Source organism: Phyllostomus discolor, chromosome 10, assembly GCF_004126475.2.
Source record: "Phyllostomus discolor isolate MPI-MPIP mPhyDis1 chromosome 10, mPhyDis1.pri.v3, whole genome shotgun sequence".
In the NCBI taxonomy this organism is placed as follows: Eukaryota; Metazoa; Chordata; class Mammalia; order Chiroptera; family Phyllostomidae; genus Phyllostomus; species Phyllostomus discolor.
Genome location: NC_040912.2, coordinates 31,077,239 through 31,094,247, shown reverse-complemented (window position 1 = coordinate 31,094,247; position 17,009 = coordinate 31,077,239). Strand labels below are relative to the sequence as shown.

Below are 17,009 nucleotides of genomic sequence, written 5' to 3'. Positions count from 1 at the left end.
TTTTTGTGGGACTTTTCTGGTGACAGATACATAGAGATATGTACCTACCACCACAAATGTCTTACTAAATAGGTACATCACCCCAGAATATCCTGGTGCTGCTCTTTCGTTATTGCCCCCTCCTCCACCTCCTGCCCTAGGCAACCACTGGTTGCTTTCCATCCCTCTAGTTTTGCCTTTTCCACAATGTCATAAATGCAGTCATGCATTGTGTATTCTTTTAAGTCTGGCTTCATTGCCTTAACAGTGTATTTAAGATTCATCTGTGTTGTTACATGTACTAACAGTTCCTTTTTATAACTGAGGAGTATTTCATTGTATGCGTGCAACACAGTGTATCCATTTGCTATTTAGAAGAAATGTAGATTATTTCCAGTTTGGGTTCATTAGCAATTTTTGAGTAATAATCTAACTTACTTTTCAAAAGGATCGCTTTGACTGCCTTGTTAAAAATAGACTGGATGGAGTCAGGGGTGGAGAGGTCCACGGCAGAAGTGTAGAAACCAGTTAGAGAAATCACTTGCCTGCGCTTACCTATAAAGTGATAGAGTTGGAATTTGAACCCTGGCAGTCTGGCTTCAGTGTCCATGCTCTTAAATGCCTTTTTTTCCCTGCCCTTTGAAAAAGAAAGGAGTGAATCATTCTGTCAGTTACTGCTGATAGGTCATTTAAATTACAGACGGAGAAATGGGCTCTGAAATATGTGTAATCATCAGTAACCTTACAAGAGCAGTTTCAGTGGAGTGGTGGAGATGAAAGTATAATTCCAGAGAAAATTTTAGGAAAGGAACTAAAGACTTAAAGACAGGTAGTTATCTTGACCAACCAGGTAGGTCAAGAAGAAAATTTGTGGTAAAAGGAATAGCATGTTGGTGTAAACCTGCATGATGTGTGTGAGGACTGGACAGTTCTGGGTGATAAACACATGGGGTGGAGCATGGAAAACGGATAGAACCTGAGGGTAGGGGGATAGTAGGCACTGGTTACCTGTTGAGTCCTTTATGGGCCAAGTTCAGTTGTTTTAATTTTATGCTGAAAAGTTGGGGAGTCATTAAAATATTTTTGGCAAGAAAGTAGAAATATTGAACTTGTGTCTTAGATTTCCCAGGCAGATGGATGGGCGGGAAGATAGTGAGGATAGATGCTGAATGTAGAGAAACAGGAAACTCTTAGCACATTCTAAGTGAAAAGTGATCAAGGTCAAGTTAAGTCAGGAGGAAAGTGATTTTAAAATTTTTAGGAAGTTGACTTTTTTTATTTTGGGGAGAGAGAGGAAGGGAGGAGAGACACAGAAACATTGATTTGTTGTTCCATTTATTTATGCATTCATCAGTTGTTTCTTATATGTGCCCTCACCGGGGATCAAACCTAAAACCAGCTGAGCTACCTGGCCAGGCTAGGAAGTTGAATTTTGGTAGAAGTTGGTGTGACTGGTTGGATGTGGAACATAAGGAAAAGGAGAGAAACCAGGCATGGCCCTTGACTCAACCAGGTTGTTGGTATATTTCATCTATTGAGATAAGGGTACAAAGTAAGTGAGTAATGAATTTTGTTTTAGATACCGAATTGGAAATGCATGGAGGGAGCATCAAGTAAAGATTCGCTAGAGTCTAGAGTTTGTGGAGAACTAGATTGGAAGTTGCCGTATGTTAAGGACTTTTGATGCCTTGGTGTTGGAGAGTGTACAGAGCTAGTTTATTATATTGGTAGAATGCTGACATTTAAAAGAGAATATAGATAGGTAAGTACAAAGGAGACCAGCAATAAGAGACAAGAGGAACATTCAGAGAATAGTGTCATTAAAGCCAAAAAATGAGTGTTTTTGTAAAAGTATCAGTTGCCATGGAGAAGTCATGGATGCTGAGGATGTGGTGTCCATTGGGTAGTTCAGTGTGGGTGTCATAGTGACCTTGATGAGAACAGTTTTATGGGGCTGGTAGAGGAGAAGCTTAATATTCGAAGAGTTAAAGGAATAGAGTTGAAGAAATAGCAATTTCATGGCATCTAGCTGTGAAGAAAACAGGAGAGCACTAGCTTGAGAAGGGTGGTGTTTTTTTAAGGGTTGGAGTAGTTTATATTCACTAGCAAGGCTGAAGGTGCAGGACAGAGGGATTGGGTTTGTGGAGCCAGGTCCTTGGCGTACATGAGGATGGAACCCAGAACAGAGGTGGTAGATGTGGCCTTTGGGTCAGAAGAACCCTGCCTCCATCAAAATTGGAGATTATTGCCCGTGACTGGGGGCTTGTGTTTGGGGTTGGGGCAGGGTTTCACTGAAAAGGCCCATGGTCTAAGTAAATATTGTCAAATTTCAGGGTTCTTTTTTATTAATGGTATGGTTTTATATGTTGTATAATTTTAGTGGAGGATACATGATTACACCTTGTACTTAGTTTTAAGGCTTGCAGCTGCTTTAGGTTCTATAGGTACTTTCTTCTTCAATAAAAGAACGAGGAGGCATTTCCTTTACCAAGTGTTAGGGTGTCGACCTTAGAGACTAATTTTATAATGTCTATTATAGTAGTATTTGATTTGACAAGTGATTTGCCCAGCACTATGTCCAAATCCATATAATAATACATTTATTATGATGGATTTTACTTCTCTTTTGCCCAGACAGGCTACAATAAAATTGGGCTTATATTCAACCTATTGTTGTTCCCTGTTGTTTGGGATAGCTTTCATTATAATATGAGGAAAAGTACTTAGATACTACCCTCAAGCCATCAGAAAGATAAATATCTTTAACATAATCTTTATTCAGTAGTCTCTGTGGTTTTGCAGAAAAGTTATCTTGGAGAGTGTGGTTTCAGTTTCTTGATTCTTAGATCAGGTAGCTGTAGAAATCAGTCTGTTCTGTAGGAAATAGTCTTTCAGCAATTTAAGTTTTCACAATCCAGAGATACTATTTAGAGCCACAGGAAATTATTTACCAAGAGATTCCTGAGGCCCTGGAGGAAATTAGTGAATAAGGAATTTATTCCCACAGAGTGATTTTTATTGTAGGTAATTCTCATGACGTTGTAAATTTTGTCATTTTTAAGAATAATGGACTCTGAGTTACGTGTTTCTATATTTTCTCAAAAAAAGAGATCTTTCCTGAAGATGAAACAAAAATATAAGTTAGGGTTTTGTTTTGTCATTTTTGTGTTTTAGATGTAACTGCAAAGTGTTAAAATACTTTCTGTTAGGTGCTGCCCCCAGTATGTTTATTCTAAGCATTGGTTGGGGTATTTTATGCAGGATTCTCTCTCATTAGAAAGATAAGTAAATCAAAACTCAGAGAGCAACAGAAGTGGCTTACAATTGGAGGGAAATATTTATGGGAAATATGTTTAAATAGCTTGACACTGTACAAATAAAGCTATTTAGTTTGGGAAACATAACTCTCACAAATTAAGCCTTCAAATATACATTAAAATGTTGATTATTTGAAACTTAGGTCAGTGATCTAGTCTAGATAATTGAAAGGGTGCTTTAAATATTGAAGTCATTTTATTTTAACTGTTTTTTGTTGCAAAAAGTTTTATGTGCTTTTTAAAATTAAATATATATATAAAACTTATTCTAATTAAGAGTAATCTGTCTGAACATTAGTTAATATAATATACTGTCAGTTAATATACATACTGTTAGGAAAGTTCTTTGACACTATCCTAAATCATCATAACTGCTGTTGGAGTCTTTTCCCCTGTGATTATACTGTATTTTCTCTGTGTGTTTATTTTCTTAACCTTGACCCATATTCTTAGTTACAAAGGGATGCCACTTACACACATGTGTGTTTTTTACATGGATGAAAACAAGTTTTACATGCTTTCAAAATAGAGGGAGGGAACTATCATTTGAATTATTTTAATTCAGTATCACCTTTCTGAACATGAATTAATATAATATGCCATCTGCTAAGGTCCTGTTGTTCTGAGTGCTGTTCGTCCCATTCTGAATCATCTTAATGTACTGCTTTCACTGCTTTCTTCCCGCTTTTTTCCCTCCCTAGTGTTTTCTCTCTGTTCTTTGTAGTTAGTTGTTACCTTGACTTAAATGTTTCTATTTATAAAAGGATACTTCTTACTTTCAGGGTTTTGTTTTTGTTTCAAATAAGAGAAATTGGATACCAGATTATCTAAATAAACTGTAATTTGCAGAGTGTGCCAAGAAAGTATTTTGAGAGGTATTTGACATGCTGTAAGCATGGGTCCTGCCAGTTCATAAAGCTGGGCAGCTAGAATGCTGATGGTTTTGTATCTTTTGAAGCCGTAGTAATATCAAATGCACCTGCATCAGTGGTAAGATTAGGCCTCCACCTTCACAGACTAACGGGAGGGTTCACATGAGAAGTCATAATAATAAACAAAAATTTGTCATTGCCTAATCCAGAATTGTAAGAGACAGCTGCCCCTTCCTCACCACAAAGCATCTGCCTGTAGATTTTGGACTTTCTGTAGAAAATCTCATTTTCTCTCTCCTAATTATTATTGGCCTTGAGTATTGGCTCCTCTAACAATTTTGTGTAGTGAAAGTGGTTATAGAATGGAGTTTTGTTAGTAAAACCTCCTTGCTTTAGTATGGGTTTTTTCATTATAGATCAAGGTTTTGTGGATTTAGGATATTTAATTACTAGATAGAGAAAAGGTGCCACAATAAAAGCTTTTTCATTCGTTTAAAACAACTTGTACTTTTCAGGATCTCTTAATATTAAAAAGTAAGTTGTTCATCTTTTTAAATTTTGAGTGGCCAGATCATTCACTGTTGCCCAAGTTTCTGGAGCTACAAGAAGGCTATGATCCACAACTTGCACTTTTAAGTTTTAGTCAGTTCATAGTATACCTTAAGTGATACAATTACCACCTGTTATATACAGTGCAGCTTTTCAAAAGAGGGTTTTTTCCCTTTAACATTCACTTTATAAACAATTCATTGTGGAAATAGATTATAACCAGACTATCTATACAGGGTGGGGCAAAAGTAGGTTTATAGTTGTTTGTATGGAAAATAATAATATAAGAATAAACTCTGGGGTAGTCACAATTGTAAAACTACTTTTGCCCACCCTGTATTCTAGTAACTGCTTGAAAGAACGAGTATTATTTCTAAGGAAATGCCAAAAAGAAGCACTAACTTAGTCTTCAAAAAAAATCATGATTATTTCATATAGTTTCACAAGAATTAATTAGTAATATGGACTCAAAACTACAACACTTGATTTCTCATTTTTAAGTTAAAAAAATTTAATGCGATGGAAAAACAGTAGCTTATCTTAGAAGCATTATAAACTTTCCAAGCTCTGATGTGAAGCTTGGATCCTGTTAGGCAGGCTTTTCTGTGGGCGTATTAATTCACATTCCACCTGTCAGAGTACCTATAGGTAAAAAACATTAAACCACACCCTCTGTTCTGACCTTTTCCTCAGGGGACACTGACTAGAATCCCTTGGCTCAGTGTGAGAGGCTATTTGAATAGCTCAGTTCAGAAGAGGTTTTTACTGTTGAATTGAGTGAAGCTGCAAGAACAAGGGAAATAATATTGCAACTACATTGCTCAAGACTGCTACTGTGGAGATTTAAAACTTGACCTTCCCTGCCAGGTTCAGGTTGGAAGGGTTTCTTATTTCGACAGATATATTTGATACTGAAAGCAGTTTTATTGCTTAGCCAACTAGATATTTATATTTTTTTATTCTTCCATTTTTAGAGGATTTAGTTAATTATTATAGGTAAAAAGGTGTTTCCTTGCTTTCACTTTTGTTTTTTATTGTTTTTCTTTTTTTGATGAAGACTGAAAGATCTAGTTCTTGTTTTTTGTATTTTTTAGATTTGTGGGGTTTTTCTTTTGTTCAGTTTTTTATGAATCAGTTTTATAATTTGTACTGGATAGTGCTAAGAAGTTGTTTTCTTACTGGTCTGGTATATCTTGATAAACTTAAAAAGGATTTTTAATGGAATGGAAAATTGATAAAGTAAATGAGGAAAATTGGCAGCTGCATCTCCTAGAATGGATTCTTACAGGACCTATTTGGCAACTGTCAAACTCAGTGGCTCATGGTTGGAAGAACAAGATGAAGACATTTATGAGGTTGAATCTCGTGTGCCTTTACCACATCCATTTCCTCTGTGTGAACGTTTGGATGAAAGTAACTCAGTGATTATTAATACTTCTATTTTTCATTTTATTCACAAAAGAAATGGGCACATTTTAAAGCTTATTTCTAAAATTTCACTGCCTAGCCCTCCGTATTCAGTAAGTATAAATTTTTTTGTTTTTTTTTATACTTTTAGTTTTTACTTATTGTAAATACATTTTCTCTTTAAAAAACACAGTGTATAATGAGAAATGAAGTTTAAGTGTCTTTAGGGGTAAATGGAATAGAGTCTTGTTTTGTTGTTTGGTGTTTTACTACTACACATTCATCTTGGATGTATTGAAGGGCTGCAGTTGGTCTCAGAGTCCCAACTTGACTACATTTTTAATTCCAGAAAGCAGAATGAGATAATATTACAGTTCTTCCATGCCAGGCAAGCTGTTTAAAAAGATCCTACTTGTCCTAAAGACTCTTGCTTTTATGTGTTCATGATGTCAATCCTGAGTAAAAATGGAATGATTATATTTGAGGAAATAGGCATCGTGAAACCTAAAATAGCTAAGCAAATTGTCACTGAGCCAATTAGGAAATGTTTACAATCATAGGGCATATTGGCCGTTGTTCCAGACAAGGAAAAAGGAGACCCAGATTCTAATTTTAATTTTCTGGCTAATTCCTTAAAGAACTTATTTTCAGTGTTTTTAATATGCCAACTAATCCTGTGAGGAAATAACTTTTTTTTGCTTTTCATGTGAAATTTATTTTTGTAAACATTGTTCAGGATACAAGTATTTAACATAGGTTGGTATTTCAGGATCATTTGACTGAAATATGTTGTGAATGATTTACTACAAGTTATTCAGTATAACTACTCAGTAAAAGTTACTCAGCACTTTTTATGACTTTAGTGGCTTTGACTATAATATACTAGCTAATATTTAACAAGCCAGATGGTTTTCAGAACAGTTTTGTTACTGCCCCTGAAACTTCTATGTTAAAATGACAGAATATTTCCTGATGCTTTCTACATACTTTTAATAAGATGATAGGTTTCTTAAAACATTTGAAAATGTTGAATATGAAAATTTATATATTTCATATTTAGTAAAGATTAGGCATTATATAGGTATTAAGAGTAAATCATACTTCAACTGGGTCGAAGAGATTTTTTTTTAATATAAAGTGTTTAGATGAATATTGGAAGGGAATTTCTTATTCCAGTAAAGTGCAGACACTGTCTGCTGTGATGACGAAATTTATTGGCTGAATTTTTTACTGTATTTGATTCTTCCCATTTTTTTGTTTTGTTTTGGAAAATGAAGTTATTCCTTGTGGTTTTATGGCAAACATTTAAATGCACTTTAAGGCTGACTTAGATCCTGTCAAGAAGTAGAATATGGAAGCAAAGACTTAATTTTCTTATCTAAAAATATTTTTGTAGTAAGTGCTCTGTTGTATTTGTACAGTAAATTTGAAAAAGGAAAAAGACTCAAAATCTTTTTAGTTAGAGCTTTGAACTGTTAGTGAGTTCATGCATTTACCAGGCAACTAGTTTATAATGTACAGAAAAAAGTAACATACATATATATATATATATATATATATATATATATGTAGAAACAATTGATACATTTTTAAAATATAGGCTGTGGCTATAAATTCAGGAGTGTAGTTATAAAAATGAGTTCATACTTTATGATAATGTTTCTTTATAATAAAAGTTCATTATATTATTTATCCACAGTTAAAGGAAAAGACTCTTTTACCAGTCTAAAGTAAAAATATATAATTTTATCTATATTGTGGTAATATTTTAAGAAATATTTTTATTTAAAATGTATGCTTAATTTTCCATTATGAATCTTAAATAGAGTAACTGCTTAGTAGATATATTAGAAATTAATTTAGAGTGGCCATATAAAGCTTTATTTAGTTACTGTAAAACCGGTTTGCTGTAGCAGATACCACTCAGATATGAAGAGCAGAGGTCTTTAAAAATAAAATATTCTTAAATATTATAATTTTATAATATATTATTGATATCTGACTATAAATTAGAAATTACTACATATGATTCATATCTTAAGCTTAAAGCATGGTAATATTTTTTAATATACTGGCACTTTATATATAAATTTACAAATTCTTATGACGCTGTGAGCCTGTTATAAATGTATATGGTCATTGCTATAAAAAAATTTAATGATGTTAATTATCTAGGACTAAGTACTCACTTTGAGCTCAGTATTTTTTTCCCATGTAGTTGTTTCAATAAAAATAGATAGCAGTCAGCAGCCCTGAAAACTAAGCCAGAGACAGTGCTTTTCTGTAATTTCATGCAGCTGGTAACAATGATCACTGTTTTTTGAGAGCTTAGGCCTTGAATCTGTACAATACTTAAGTATCATATTTTCATCTTAATTGTTTTCTAATGTAATCAGTATGTGCCGGTGACAGCATTTTAAGGAGGCTTGTGTTTATGGATAATGCTTCTGTGTTCTAAGGTTTTGAAAATAAACTGAATATTCATATAGAGTCTTGTAGATATTTCACAAATGGTTAGAAATATATGGTTTCATTTAAAACATGGGTAATAAACGTAATTTCATTTTGTTTAGCCCCTGTGATTTTGTTCATTGATATCATTGTATTAATCACATCAGTTCCTCAAAGTGTGCAGCAGGAGTCACAGTTAATAAATAATTGTAAATATAAAAGAAATCGTTTATCATAGGATACATAGTTAAGTAAAATTCTTTAACAAATACAAAAAGAACCTATGTCTTACTAATTTTCGTATCCCTTTTATACAGTAGAAAACAGATCTGGTGATATAAAGTGGTTTATTTCCAAGAGAAGCAATTTCTTTTTTTTGCTTACTAAAACTAGAATACATCTTTTATGGAAAGTTGTACACAGCTAATCTGCTTGTCTACTGACTTAAACCTCTAATAATGTTAGCATGTACTAGAAATATTGAATGACTACAGTTCAACAGTATGCCTTATTTTTATTTTTTAAAAAATTTGGAAGCTTTAATGGAAAAATGACACTGGTATTCCTAACACTGTCTTCCTTTATGTATACTTTCCCTCCTTGTTTAGCTCGAACACGCAAAAGTTACACAGACAGAGTTGATGCGTGAGTCATTTAGACAGAAACAAGAAGCGACCGAGTCCTTTAAGTGCCAAGAGGAGCTGCGAGAGCGCCTTGTGGAGGAGTCCAGGGCCAGAGAACAGCTGGCTGTGGAGCTCAGTAAGGCTGAGGGTGAGCAACTTGCCATTGGCAACTGAGGGTAGGGAGATTTCAACTCTAAATATAGAGATTTTAATGCAAGCCAGGTTTGGAAACCACTAATCTACTCTAACGAAGAGCGAACATTGAAAGTAGTTGTAATTTGTCTTTAAATTACTCCCAAGTGATTTTTTAAAACTATTTAAATAATTAAATAATTAAAACTATTTTTAATTATAAAAAGTACTTAATAGAATTATAGAAAGTATAAAAAATTTTAGAAGTGGATGATGGTGGGTTGTTACCATAATCCCACCATCCTAAAACAACTCTTGTAATCTAAAGATGAGGAAACTGAAGCTAAGAGGCATTAGTAATTTCTGAGGGTCTCCCATATACATGATGATGCCAGGCTTTAAGCCTGTAAAGTCCCATGCTGTTTACATTGTACGGTACTGTTGTGGGTGTTGTCCTTCCAGAATCACTTAGAATATCAACTTTCGCTGGTATATTTAACATGTGATTCAGTTCACAAGCATCTGATTTATATTAAGCTTCCCAGGAACCTATCTATTTATATCTGTTTAATAAAGCTAGTTAATCCCACATAATGTGATATGTTAGCATAGCAAAGTAATAGAAAGTTCAGAGGAATTTCATATTTAGACATAATGGTTAACAAGAAAAATAATGCATTGAGCATACTATAGTTGTTATCAGCAGCAGCAAATTCATGCAGGACTTTTAATAGCTTGGAATGATTTACTTTGCCAGCAGTAACCCCTTTCATTGTTTATATAAAACCTAATGGTACAACTTGAAGTAAGTAATAATCCCAGTCCCTGTTGATTTTATTTTATAGGTGTCATTGATGGCTATGCAGATGAAAAAACTTTTTTTGAAAGGCAGATTCAGGAAAAAGCTGATATAATAGATCGCCTTGAGCAGGAGTTGTTATGTGCAAGTAATAGATTACAAGAATTGGAGGCAGAGCAACAGCAGATCCAAGAAGAGAGAGAATTACTGTCCAGGCAGCAGGAGGCTATGAAAGCAGAGGCGGGCCCCGTGGAACAGCGTATGTATTTTTAGACTTTGTATGAAACAGTCCTTAAAAGTTCAAGGTGGGCTTTTTCCCCCTTTCAGTGCTATTATTTATGTATTTCATATAGGGATTTAAAAAAGTTACAAGAAAATCTACCTTATTGGTAAATGTCTTATTAGCCAACTATGTACAATCAGGATTTTTTTCTTTTTCTTTTGACAAACTTTAACAGGAAAAGTTAATTCTTCATTTTTCTTTAAACCTCTGTCTCAAGAGAAAGCTGCATATAATGAGGCAGGATATTTTTTTAAATTGTGTAAGCTTTAGTTCTTTTAATAGCAGATAGGCAGCAAAAATACATACTAGGGTTAAATAACTAAGACACTGATCTGGCACAAAACCCAGCAGGTGGGGGCTGGGCTTTGGCCTGCAGGAGAATAGCTTGAGAAGCTCAATGGCTGTTCAAAGCAGACTGACATCTAGTATAATCTGAGTAGGAGTTCAAAGAATATATGAGTTTGCCAATAACCTTTCATCTTTTCTTCAGTGAGGAATTAGGTACCGTGTTGAAGTAAAGTGTGTTTAGCCATAAAAACATACATGTCAGTTTTTGTAATAATGGAACTGTAAAGCCATCTTTCATATCCTCTCACTTGTATAGTTCACGTGCTTTGGGAATTGTGTGTGGTTTTACCATTTGAATCTTACCAGTTTAGAAATACAACATACATTTTTTGTAATATATGTAATTTGTTTCCAGCTAATTCAGATTTGTTCAACAAAGGTTTGGAGTTGGAATTTTTAATGTGGAAAGTATATGGGTCATATATGTAAAATATTCAAGAAGCACTGGTACATCTCAAAATATTACCGGTGGTAATATTCAGTAGTTTCAACTTTTACTTAAATTCTTTAGTGTGTGTATATTATCCTATTTAGGAAACAGAAGACATGTAAATTACATTTCTGTTGTGTATGTCTTTGTTTTGTTTTTTTTTTCTATTCTTATAGGACTAGTAGATGCTGCAGTCGATGCAGCACCTGGATCAGGTGTGTTCATACGATTGCATGGCCCGCCTTTAGGTGACCCTTGGACTTTTCTTCCAACTAGCATAGCTCTGATTGTACGGTTGTGTTTTATACTAACCTTTCTCTTTAACAAAACCTTTCTTACAGTAAAAATACATATTTATATTTGAAATCAACAACTAAGATTCATAGTGCCCATCATCTTATATCTATTTTTCCAGGGCTTAATATCATTTAGATTTTTTGTTATAAAATTTGGTTTATTAAACATTTTTACTTTAACAAATATATTAAACTCTTGCAGACTGTAACTTTTCACAATGCTGTTTCTAAATCAGGAAATATATAAGATGATGGTATCAACAGAAGCAGTGAAATTTCATAAGGAGACTTCCTAGTTGATTTACCTTTATATTAACATCTAAATCAGTATTGTTTTAAAAGAAATGCTACTTCCGATATTCCTAGTCCCGAGTACAGTGTTAGCAGACCAGTTAGTATAAAAACTCTAGGGTTTTGTTTCTCCTATTTTCTGTATTAGTGGATTGTTTTACTTTACTATGTATACTTTATTGTATGATTAATATTAATGATAATAGCTAACAGTTACATAGTGTTTACAACACCCTAGACACTATCCTTTACATATATTAACTTATTTGATCCCGCAGTAACTTTTGGAGATCGGTAGTATTACTATTCCCAGTTTACATATAAGGAAAACAAAGCATATCATGTTCCATGTCACATAGTAGGTAAGTGGCAGAGCTAGGATTTGAACCCACAGTCTCTGCTCTAAAGCACTACACCACACTGCCTTTCTTGCTTGTCAGTTTCCCTTGCTACATACACATGTGAGCGTACAAGACTAACTCAGGAATATGGATCTAATAAGGCGTAATACTAACAGGAAATTCTGATTGCAGTTGTATTTTCCTGTAACTCTTATTTGCCTTGGTTAAAGATTCACAGTATTTGATCATCTTATGTAGTGTGTATGCATATAAAAGTGACTTTATGAATTTAGAATGAATTGATTTTTGCCTGAGGTGAGTTACTCCTATACTTGAATTTAATTAGACTTTGTTCTTTTCCTTGTAGTAAAAATGGGGTGGTTTTTTGGGGGGGGGCGTTTGGCCATTTGCTGTGCTGTTTTCACAAAAAGTACTGTTTTCAGTGATAGGACATTTTTTTTACAATTCTGTATAATTTTATTGTCTACTAAGATGGAATGTTATTTTGACATTTTCATAAGAATTTTTTTCTACATGTGTTTGAAATAAAACTGATCTTTATATCATTAGGTAAAATTTAAACATAGTTATGGGTGATTTCACTGTCATAATGTCACTGTGATTTAACAGTATATTTTTGCATTTCAAACAGAATTACTACAGGAGACAGAAAAACTAATGAAGGAAAAACTAGAAGTACAGTGTCAAGCTGAAAAAGTACGTGATGACCTTCAAAAACAAGTGAAAGCTTTAGAAATAGATGTTGAGGAACAAGTCAGTAGGTTTATAGAGCTGGAACAAGAAAAAAATGCTGAACTAATGGATTTAAGACAGCAAAACCAAGCACTGGAAAAGCAGTTAGAAAAAATGAGAAAATTTTTAGATGTAAGTATTCTCAACTTAAATATTGATTTTTGTCAGTGGAATGTTGCCTGTTGCTATTCTAGGTTATGAGTTTTAAATTATGAAAAGAGTCATGAATTCTGTATTTTCATCTATATGTATCTTTACTAATTAATTGAAATGAATTATTTCAATTAAAATTACAATAATTATTAGAAGCAACAGTCAGAATTAAAAACAGTATAGGCAGATTATGAAGAAGCCCTACCAGTTAGCCTTTCCAGATTCATAGTTAAGAAGTTATCCTAGTATTTCCTTTAACCAGTAGCCGGAGCAGGTAAGGATCTAACAGCAAATTAGCTGCCATTGTTTCACCCACAAAAGATACACATACAGGTAACAATGTTTCTGTTTCCAGGGGACTGGAACAGTTAGCATGCTGTCATTACTTCCTTCCAAAAAGATGTCACATCTCTAATTTCATGTTGATTGTCTTCTTTGGGGTTTCACTTAAGCCTGAAGTTCTCTTCACAGATCAGAGAATCAGATCCTTACACATTATATAATTTTAGGTGTAAAACCTAGATTAGGATGAAAGAAATTGATTTACTAACCAATTTCTTCCATTTGTTTTGTTTAATAATTAAATTAACAGTATAAGTCCTCCTTTGTTCAAAAAAAGTAAATTCACTTTAGAGAGAATTTAACATTACTCTAATAAAAAAGAAATATGCTTCAAATAATATTTAAATGCTTAAATTTTTATTGAAGAGCCCATGTAGGCTATATACCATGCAAAAAATGTTATCTTTTTAAACCTTTTGGTTTGGAGTATTCTGTCATCATCTGTTGTTTGTCTTCAAACAAAACTGTACCTATCACCAAAGGAATGTGAGGGAAACAATTGCTTCGATAAATACTGTTTTTTCAATTACCATTCTTAAATTTCAGGAGCAAGCCATTGACAGAGAACATGAGAGAGATGTATTCCAACAGGAAATACAGAAACTGGAACAGCAGCTTAAGGTTGTACCTCGATTCCAGCCTGTCAACGAACATCAAACAAGAGAGGTAAGAACTTTACGGATATTGTCTGCCTTACAGTAATTTATATGTTGTCTGTAAGATAAAATGCCTATCGTGAAAAACTTAAAGGAATTGCCTCTAGTGTATGTAAATCTTCAAAAATAGGAAATTATATATTACTTCCACGTGAGAAAGTTTTTAAAACTCTAAATTGTTTGTATTGACATTTGGAATCATTTCTACTTAACACTTATCTTCTAGCATTGCCCAAATAAATAAACTTCCCTACTCATTTTTCTATTCCTCATGCCCAACAAAACTGATCAAAAAAGTCATCTATATTCATTCACTCTTTACTCCATCTCCCATTCTTTTCCGCATGCACTCCAGTAACGTTTCTAACCTCTGTCTCAGTGGCATTTCTTATCCTCTCCTCTGTTGAAACTGTTCTGTGGTTACCGACAGCCTCATGGCTGTGTCTAGTACTCATTCCTCTGTCTTTATTGTACAAGAGCTTTCAGAGGCATTCATTACAGCCTGCTTCTTGAAACACTCCCTTCTTTTGGCTTCTGTGGCACATCTACTTCTTTCTCTAGTCTTTGTTTTTTGACCCAAAATAAATGTTTGAGTACCCCAAGTCTTAGTGTTGGGCCCCCTTTATTTCTGTATTTATATTCTCTTCTAGGGAGTTATATATAAATGACTCCACATTTGTATCTCCAGCCCTGGCATCTCGGTTGAGCCCCAGACTTGAATACTCAGCTGCCCACTCTACATCTCCACTTAGGTGTCTCAAAGTTAACATGTTCAGAAGAGAGCTCCTGATGCCTGCCTGGTCCCCACCAAGAAAGACAAGAATAAAACATGTTCCTTCATTTCAGTAACTATGCCATCTTCACCTTCCTCATTGCTTCACCTTCCTCCTTGCTGAGACCTAGAATTTGTTCTTGATGCCACTCTTTTTCTCAGCCCCTGCTTCTAATCTGTTGGTGAGTCAGGTTTCACTACATTTTCCTATTCTTTTCACTTTCATTCATGTCTTGCTTAGAAAATTTTGGAGCATCCTTGCTACTTTTCCTTGCTTCTACTTTTTCACCTACACTGTGTGTTTTCTCCTCGTATAAAAACATAACCAGAATTTTCTGTTTACCAAATGAATGCTACATGAATGAGGGAAGATTCATTGTATAAATTGTTACAATGGCTTATCATGGTTATAAAGAGATTGTGCTTGGGGTTAGATCATCCCAGTTTGAATCATGGCTCTGCCCTTTTCGGGTGTGTGACAATGGATAAAGTCACTTTCTAAAATTTTCTAAAATTTACCTACCCATTTCTAAAACAAAGATTGTAATAGAATCTCCATCTCATAGAGGTATTGGCCTGGTATATAATGAACACTTAAATTTAACTATTATTTCTGAAAATAATTTTTATTTTTTAAAAAATTTATAGTATATAGCCCTGACTGGTTTAGCTCAGTGGATTGAGTGCAAGCTGTGAACCAAAAGGTCACCTGTTGGATTTCTAGTCAGGGCATGTGTCTGGGCTGCAGGCTAGGTCCCCTGTGGGGACATGCGAGAGGCAACCATACGTTGATATTTCTCTCCTTCTCTTTCTCCTTCCCTTCCTCCTCTCTAAAAAAATAAATAAGTAAAATCTATAAAAAATTATAGCACATAATTTCTATGTAGTTTATTGGATTTTATTTCTCTTAAAAGCATTACACAGTATAAAATGGCTATAAACTCAGTAAGTAAAATGTTATCTATATTTCTATTGAATAAAAGTAATCTGATATAGTGCAGCATTATGTACTAGAACAGTGGAAAAGTTATCAACCTCCACAGAGTTTGTAGTTATTGGCCTTATTTCTAACAAACATATTCTCAGCTTTTGAAAAATAGCTCTGGATGATAGAGGTGTAGTTACATACACTTTGCCTCCTCGCACAATGCAAAGAAGGTCAACAACCAATTTAAAAACAAAAAATAACCAGAACTGCCAGAAAATCAAATTGCATGGAAGTCCGACAACCAAGGAGTTGAAGAAGAAACACTCATCCAGAGCGGTAGGAGGGGTGGAGATGGGCAGCAAGGTGGTGGCTGGCAGAGCAGGCAGTCCCACATATACATGCGGGTAAACCAAGAGAAACAATTGGGGAACAAGACACCGCACAATTCAGGGTTCCAGCAGGGGGAATGAAGTCTCAAAACCTCTGACTGAAAAAAAACCTGTAGGGGTTGAGGCAGCAGGCAAAACTCCCAGCCTCACAGGAAAGTTCTTTGGAGAGACCCACAGGGTCCTAAAATGTACACAAAACCACCCACCCGGGAATCAGCACCAAAAGGGCTCAATTTGCTTGTGGGTAGTAGGGGACGTGACTGAAAGCTGACCAAGAGTTGAGCAAGCAGCATTGTTCCCTCTCGGACCCCTGTCCCACATACAGCTCCACAATGCTGCCACATGGGTTGCCCTGCCCTGGCAAATACCTAAGACATAGCCCTTTACTATGTAGACAAAAAAAAAACAGATCAGAGCTCCAGAAAAAAATACAACTAAGCAATGAAGAGATAACCAGCCTATTAGATGCACAGTTCAAAACACTGGTAATCAGGATGCTCACAGAAATGGTGGAATATGGTCATAAAATAGAGGAAAAAGGGAAATAAAGCAAAATGCACAGGGAACCAACAGTGAAGGGAAGGAAACTGGGACTCAGATCAACAGTTTGGAACAGAAGGAAGAAATAAACATTCAACCTGAACAGAATGCAGAAAGAATAATTCAGAATAACTAGGAGAGGCTTAGGAACCTCTGGGACAACTCTCAACGATCCAACATCCAAATCATAGGGGTACCAGAAAAAGAAGAGGAAGAGCAAGAAATTGAAAACTTACTTGAAAACATAATGAAGGAGAACTTCCCTAATCTGGCAAAGGAAAAAGACTTCCAGAAAGTCCAAGAAGCTCAGAGAGTCCCAAAAAAGTTGGACCCAAGGAGGCACACACCCAGGCACATC

The 17,009-nt window shown here is 34.7% G+C and overlaps 1 protein-coding gene across 11 annotated transcripts in view; it reads left to right on the top strand.

Moving 5' to 3' along the window:
* Positions 1-17,009, top strand: part of AKAP9 (A-kinase anchoring protein 9) — a 168,300-nt gene that overhangs the window by 109,825 nt on the left and 41,466 nt on the right. For 7 of the 11 annotated variants that reach the window (XM_036010625.1, XM_036010628.1, XM_036010627.1 and 4 more), the window contains 5 exons: positions 9,184-9,346; positions 10,176-10,388; positions 11,367-11,405; positions 12,771-13,003; positions 13,913-14,032. In XM_036010625.1, coding sequence (XP_035866518.1) covers positions 9,184-9,346; positions 10,176-10,388; positions 11,367-11,405; positions 12,771-13,003; positions 13,913-14,032 — 768 coding nt within the window. Of the gene's footprint in view, positions 1-5,863; positions 6,238-9,183; positions 9,347-10,175; positions 10,389-11,366; positions 11,406-12,770; positions 13,004-13,912; positions 14,033-17,009 lie in introns of those variants that run through there. The other 4 variants (XM_028525171.2, XM_036010624.1, XM_036010623.1 and 1 more) reach the window with 3 other exon arrangements.